Consider the following 6828-nt stretch of genomic DNA (forward strand, 5'->3'; position numbering starts at 1 on the left):
CTAAATTTTGGCTATCCATATAGTGAACGAATAAGAGTCGGATAGGACACGTTCTAGACTTTTAGCCGACTCGAAAACGACTACCCATTTGGTAGTCGGCTAAGAAACGGTTACGAAGACTATTCGACTCGTAGCCGACTCGAAAACGACTACCCATTTAGCAGTAGGCTGAGAAACGGTAATGAAACCTAAATGACTGGCAGCCGACTAAATTATGGCTATCCATATAGTGAACGAATAAGAGTCGGATAGGACACGTTCTAGACTTTTAGCCGACTCGAAAACGACTACCCATTTGGTAGTCGGCTAAGAAACGGTTACGAAGACTATTCGACTCGTAGCCGACTAGAAAACGACTACCCATTTAGCAGTAGGCTGAGAAACGGTAATGAAACCTAAATGACTCCTAGCAGACTAAAAAACGACTACACATTTAGCAGTAGGCTGAGAAACGGTCATGAAGCCTAATCGACTCCTCGCCGACTGAAAAACGACTACCCAGTTAGCAGTAGGCTTAGAAACGATAAAATGTGAAAAATAATAAAATTAATACACCAGTATTTTCATTCAAAATGGTTTATTGTTTTATGTACAAACACTTAATTCTCTTTAACTTTTTCCCTATTTTTCCTTCCTCCATAGCGATCTTTTGCATGCTTGATCCAATCTCGAATATGCTGCTCAATCTCAAAATCCGTAGCTCTAATGCATTTAGAGTTGGATCGAACAGCATCTAAGGAAAAATACAAAAAAATAACCATTCATTAGTAGTTTGAAAACAAAAGGATTGCTTTAATTAGTGACTAAAAACCCAAAGTTTTTTTAGAAGTAATAAATGTTTTACTTCTCAATAATTTTTTAAAAGCATGTATATGTAAAACCTTCAATGCAAATATAATCGGCTAGGGTTAACCAACCATTAGCATTTCTATCAAATATTATATTTTAGAACTAGAGTTTGTGCTAGCGCGATCGGACTCAAAATCGGTTCGTCTTTATCCAGTTTTTTTATTCAAAGTTCTGGCAGCAATAAGAGTAGAGAGTGGTTTTATTTAAAGGCTAATTGTGGCAAAAACTGCTTTTAAAATATTTTTGACTATTAGGCCATTTTATCAATTTTATGGTTTTTAAAATAAAAAGTTTTGTTAACATCAGCCCGGTAGTGTTAATTAAAAGGACAAATATAAAATATTAAATCTAAATAACATACCTTTCATTGATTTAAGTAGTTTCAAATTTTTCAAAGCGCACTTTCCATTGGCTCCAATCCAATTTATTTTCAATGAAAGATCGTGTCCAATTACTTCCTTTAAAATCCTTCTGGTTGTGTTTTTGGAATTGTTTCCACCCCAGGATGACAGCTTACGCACCTATAATTTTAAAGTAAGTTAAGAATATTATTTTAAAGCAATAAAATTATAGTCGACTTACTAGTTTTGTTAAATTTTCTGGTTCATCCAATCTTTCTTCTAGATCTTTTACGTCCTCTATCGTTTTTAAGGGCAACGTTACAAATGGAACTTCTTCAACCTCTAGTTGGTGGTTGCCAGATAAAGCAGTGGAAATTTTATTACATATAGCTGTTAAATGCTCAACTTGTTGTTTCATATCTTGAAGTTGGTAGATGACCTTTTTTCGAAACTCTGAAAAAGCTTATTAGAAATAATCCAGCACAAAAAATTATAATGAAATCTTACTCAATTATTTATTTCTCAAGCTAAACGAATTAAAGTTTACTCACTTTCTTATCACTTCCGTCCATAGGGTTTCGCAAAAAAAATAAGACCACCAGAGCAGAATAGTAACTAAAAAAAAATAAAATGACCATGGTTGTTTAGCCCTTTAGATATAGAAGTAGGTGAGGTTAATTTCTACTACACTATTAGGCTAAAAGTAATATTTTGACTTAAATTTCAGTCTCCAAACACGAAAGAAATCTATAGCAATATAAGAAAGCGACCAAGCGAAAACGGCCGACAGACCAGTAGACCACTTCCATTAACTAAAACAGGGTGGGACTAGTAAATTTAATATTGAATTTGGTTTGTGGAAAGAGTAGAAAAAATGTCTGGCAGCCTCATTGGTCGCGCTATGCATTGAGCATGCCTAGAAAAAATGTCTGGCAGCCTCATTGGTCGCGCTATGCAATGAGCATTCCTAGAGCATACTCGGGTAACTCGGCGTATAAGAGTACAATAAATTTCTAAGACGAAGTACTTACTAATCTAATTTTAACCTTACCGAAAACAGATAACTGCTTTTTAAACTAAATTCAATTATTTATTTTAAAACAAATGATTAAAATAAATAAGGACTAACAATAAAAGGCTACTTTTAAGTTAGGCAAGACTCCACGAGGTATTAAGGCTTAGATTAAAGCCCACAAGATAAAACCTATCAGATTAAATATAGGATTAGGATTATATAAAATATCTTATTCTTACCTTTAACAATTCGATTTCGCCTTGTTCGTATCCAGATAACAGCAATAATTTTGAAGATTTTAAAAAAATACACGAGCGACTAAAAAGGCTTAACGATCCGTTTTTCGAAAATTTACGTTGAAGTGAGGTAAAACCGACTCGAAGTCTCGAATGTGTAAAGAAAGACCGAGGAAATGCAGCGAATGGGGGGGAGGGGAGGGGGGTGGACAAGATAAGCATGTGACAGGGCTACCTGATTATTTCAAGAAAAAAGGATAAATAATAATAAAAATAGTCAATTTAAAGCAAAATCCACATATCTTTTGAACTGGCATATTGATTTAAATATTCTAAATAATAATCAATTCTTAAGGTACACTCATTTTAGAACGTGTTTATCTAGGCGAGCATTTACCATCAAGGACTGCAGTTTTCGCTCTAGATCATAGGTCTATAATAAACTTAAATAACTCTTTAATGCAAAACCACGTAATTCAAGTTACGTGGGCTTATCTTTCAGCCAACGATGAGCTCTAAGACTAATTTAAATACGCTTTGCAAAGTACTTTAGTTAGTCAATTGGTATGCCTAAAAGAAAGCAAAATTAAGAAAAAATTTAAATTTTCCCCACATTGGTGGAGGGGAACCATTTAGTGATCTCTTTCTTTTTTTTTAAACCGACAATAAAATATTTAAAACATTTTTTTTTAAATTTGTAAATGCATTAGCATATTCAAATTATATAAGATTTAATTCATGAAGCGTAACAACGGAAAAGAGAAGCAAAACGCCAAGGGTGTTCTGCGATTTCTACTGTAAGACGAGGGGCAAAGTCACTACGGGGTCTCCGTAGTAAAATCAGACAGGCATAATTTGTACTGACGCTTTTCAGTCGTGGCCTGACCGTCGGGCCGACATTCAAGTAAGGGTCGGTTTGTGTAGACGTTTAACAATCGGGGCTCGGCCGTCGGCCCGACAGTCGGGTAAGGGTCGACCTTCGACTTCACGCCAATTTTTGGTCTTTCTCCGACTCAATGCCGACTTCGACTGTTATCCGTCTGAGTCGACTCTCAGCCGACTGCAAAACGGACCCCTAATGTTACTGGGGATGGTTTTAAAAACCTATGAAAAATTAAATATGACCATGGTTTTAAAAACCTATGAAAAATTAAATATGACCATGGTTTTAAAAACCTATGAAAAATTAAATATGACCATGGTTTTAAAAACCTATGAAAAATTAAATATGACCATGGTTTTAAAAACCTATGAAAAATTAAATATGACCATGGTTTTAAAAACCTATGAAAAATTAAATATGACCATGGTGTTAAAGTTAACAAAAAATCAGACACTAGTTTTAAAATCTAGAAAAATTATTATTGGTGGAAATTATTTGGTTTTAGGCTCATTGATAAATAAATTGAGTGATATGTCTTGAGAATTTTGATTTTTTTTTGTATAATTGGTATTATTTTGACTCTGATAAATTTCCCTGGATTACTAATGGGTCAAGAATGATGGTCAACTTCGTTCGGTAATGTGAATTTTGTGATGCTTGGTCTTCTTATTTTGAGCTTTCATTTTTCTGTCTTCATGGGTGGCGGAAGACTAATTAGTAGAATATTGGCACAGACTGGAAATACAATATAGATAATTGTAAGAATTACATTATCAAGAAAATTTTGAAAAACATTCTGAGGAGAATTTTGAAAAACATTCTGAAGAAAATTTTGAAAAACATTCTGAAGAAAATTTTGAAAAACATTCTGAAGAAAATTTTGAAAACATTCTAAATTTAGAGGTTTTGCTCTTAGGTTATTCGAGTTTATTACCTCTCCAACTATATTAATATTTTAATTTTAATTGCCGAGGAAGAATTTATTCTTCTAATTATTTTTTAAACAAAAATTTACAGCTTATAGATTAGTATGGAAATTTGGGTATCTGAAATATGTTTTTAAACAAAAATTGAAAATTAACGAATTGTTATTACAAATCGAGTACATGAATTATTTTTAACAAAAATTAACAACTAATAAATTTTTAATAGAAATTGGGTTCTTGAATGTCTTTTAAACAAAAATTTGCAGTTAAATTATTAATAATTTCAAGAGGAAAATCAGTCCTATTGTTTACGATAATAATATAAACAATAAAAAATTAAAGCGCTAGAATGTAGTAAAAGATTTAGGAATTACATTCGACGAATAAAATAATTTTACCCAACACATTGCAATTGTTTCTTCTGAGAGTCGTTAAATTATTGGCAGATCGCCGACAGTGAAACTCAAGGGATTGCTTCATGAAACTATTTCTTATCCGAGTAAGGCCTATTCTTTTGGTTGGTTCAGTTACTTCTTTATCACAACTCGAGTCTTTACATAGAATTCCGTATTCTATTTCTATAACAATAAATTGTTCAATAGGCCGATAAAAATATTATCCTACGAGGAGACTTCCCATCAGTACTTCCCCCGCGTAAACCCGCGTAAAAGAGGATTTCTCTGATTGGTCAGAATTTACGGCCAACTTCGACGATTTTTTTTTGGAGTTTGAAGCGATGGATTCTCCAAAGAAAAGGTTTGTTAATGTTTTTGATAAATGTAAATTAAATAACATTTAAATAAAACAGCAAACAGATCCTCCAATTTCAATTAGACGATTCGTTTGATATTTTGAAATTATAATTGACGTGTTAATCATAAGAAACGTTCGCGTAAGGCCACGATTCTTGCTAAGGCTTATGTTTCCCACAAAATTTCTGCCGCAGACGAAATTTGCTTTTAACGTTTTTTATAGTTTTGCTATCTGTACATAGATGGCGCTGCTGTTGAACATACGTCACAGACTAACTTGCCCTTCCTACCCCGTTTCCGAAATCCTTTAGTAGTGAGGGAAAGAGAACAACTTAGGCGAAATATTTTTATCCGCGTAAATAATTTTCTTTTGAATAAAATATCAACTTGCCTTGTGAAATCTGATATAACATTTTTGAAAATTCTGGTTCAAGAAGCGAAATAGAAGTTCTCATCCTGACTTCTCAGAAACAACCAAAAGATCAAGAAACCTCGGAAGACGCTCAAGATATTCTTAATGCGATGAAGTTGAATAGAGGTGCAGAACGACCAAAGCTGATCAGAATCAGTGTTTTGGGAAGACTGAAGAAGGCGTTCAATATGCTAGCAGACATCTCGGGATAAAATATTCGAGTGGAAGCAGAATTCGAACGGAAAGAATCGACTAATTTAGTCGATAAATACCCCTCGATTGGAAGAAAGCAGTTACGAACGAATTCGTTTCACTTATAGAGAACGAAACGTGAGACTTCGTTGATCGTTGGGAACATTATAAGGTCCTCGTAAATCGGTTAGTTTTCCGAACCAAGTACTTGTCCAACGGAGCAGTAGAGCGCAGAAAGGTCTGTCTTGTCGAATAAATGTACCCAACCGCTAAAAAGACAAGATCAAAAACGGTGTCATATCGAGAAATCTCTCTATGGACTAAAACAATCCGGCAGACAATGGTACAGTCCTGATCAAAAGTTTCTGGCCGTTTTTGTTTGGCAGTCAATTTGTTTCTATTTTAGGTAGAGAGCCGAGTGAGGGCTTCACGGAAAGAATACCCTCACGAAAATATTATGCCGGTTACGATAATGCGCTACCACTAGTAGGGCACAACCCATACCGGAAATAGTAAAACCACTCCGAAATGGCGTCACGAAAAAATTAGTATAATTTGCCGTGTTTACGATCGTTCGACGCGTTATCCTATTTAAAAACCAAATCTGGGTTCACTTTTCTAATCGGAATTGTGGTTGAAAAGTTATTGAAGAAATAGTGACGACGTAAAACACGAAAATTAACCCTAATTTGGTTTTCAAGTGAAACAAAAGCAAACGTGAAAGTAGTAATATTTGAAATAATATCGCGCGAGACCATTTATTAAAATTTATAATTATAATTTATAACTCTGGAAACAAAAAGAAGTAACACAAATTGATAATTAATAAATTATCAATTGTATGTAATCTCTGATTTTGTTAGCAGTATAAATATTAAAGCTAAAAATTGGCAATTTGATCCCCTAATCTTGATTTTGAGAGTTAACTTTATTAAATAATTACCCATAAGTTGTGGTAAAATTACCCATAAGTTGTGGTAAAATTACCCATAAGTTGTGGTAAAATTACCCATAAGTTGTGGTAAAATTACCCATAATTTGTGGCAAAATTACCCATAAGTTGTGGTAAAATTACCCATAAGTTGTGGTAAAATTACCCATAAGCTGTGGTAAAATTACCCATAATTTGTGGTACAATTACCCATAAGTTGTGGTAACATTTCCCATAAGTTGTGGTAAAATTATCCATAAATTGAGGTAAAATTTCCCATAAGTTGTGGTA

General features: G+C 33.7%; 1 protein-coding gene across 1 annotated transcript; it reads right to left on the minus strand.

Annotated features, from left to right (window-relative positions):
* Positions 1 to 599: 599 nt before the first annotated feature.
* Positions 600 to 1762, minus strand: LOC149922220 (uncharacterized). The gene is made up of 4 exons (XM_090162267.1): positions 1742 to 1762; positions 1432 to 1629; positions 1211 to 1370; positions 600 to 733 (listed from the first exon to the last, which is right to left on the minus strand). Exons 1-4 carry the CDS (start codon positions 1760 to 1762, stop codon positions 600 to 602), a joined length of 513 nt encoding a protein of 170 aa, XP_090018393.1.
* Positions 1763 to 6828: the final 5066 nt, after the last annotated feature.

This window comes from Leiobunum rupestre, chromosome 11 (genome assembly GCF_980474605.1).
Source record: "Leiobunum rupestre chromosome 11, qqLeiRupe1.1.hap1, whole genome shotgun sequence".
In the NCBI taxonomy this organism is placed as follows: Eukaryota; Metazoa; Arthropoda; class Arachnida; order Opiliones; family Sclerosomatidae; genus Leiobunum; species Leiobunum rupestre.

Bases quoted from the DNA above. Each gene is read 5' to 3' on its own strand.
- LOC149922220 (XM_090162267.1), bottom strand. From the start codon at position 1,762: ATGGACGGAAGTGATAAGAAA. The intron at 1,630-1,741 runs GTGAGTAAACTT...TTTCGAAAAAAG, and splicing joins TGGACGGAAGTGATAAGAAA to GTCATCTACCAACTTCAAGA. The intron at 734-1,210 runs GTATGTTATTTA...ATTTTTCCTTAG, and splicing joins ACTACTTAAATCAATGAAAG to ATGCTGTTCGATCCAACTCT.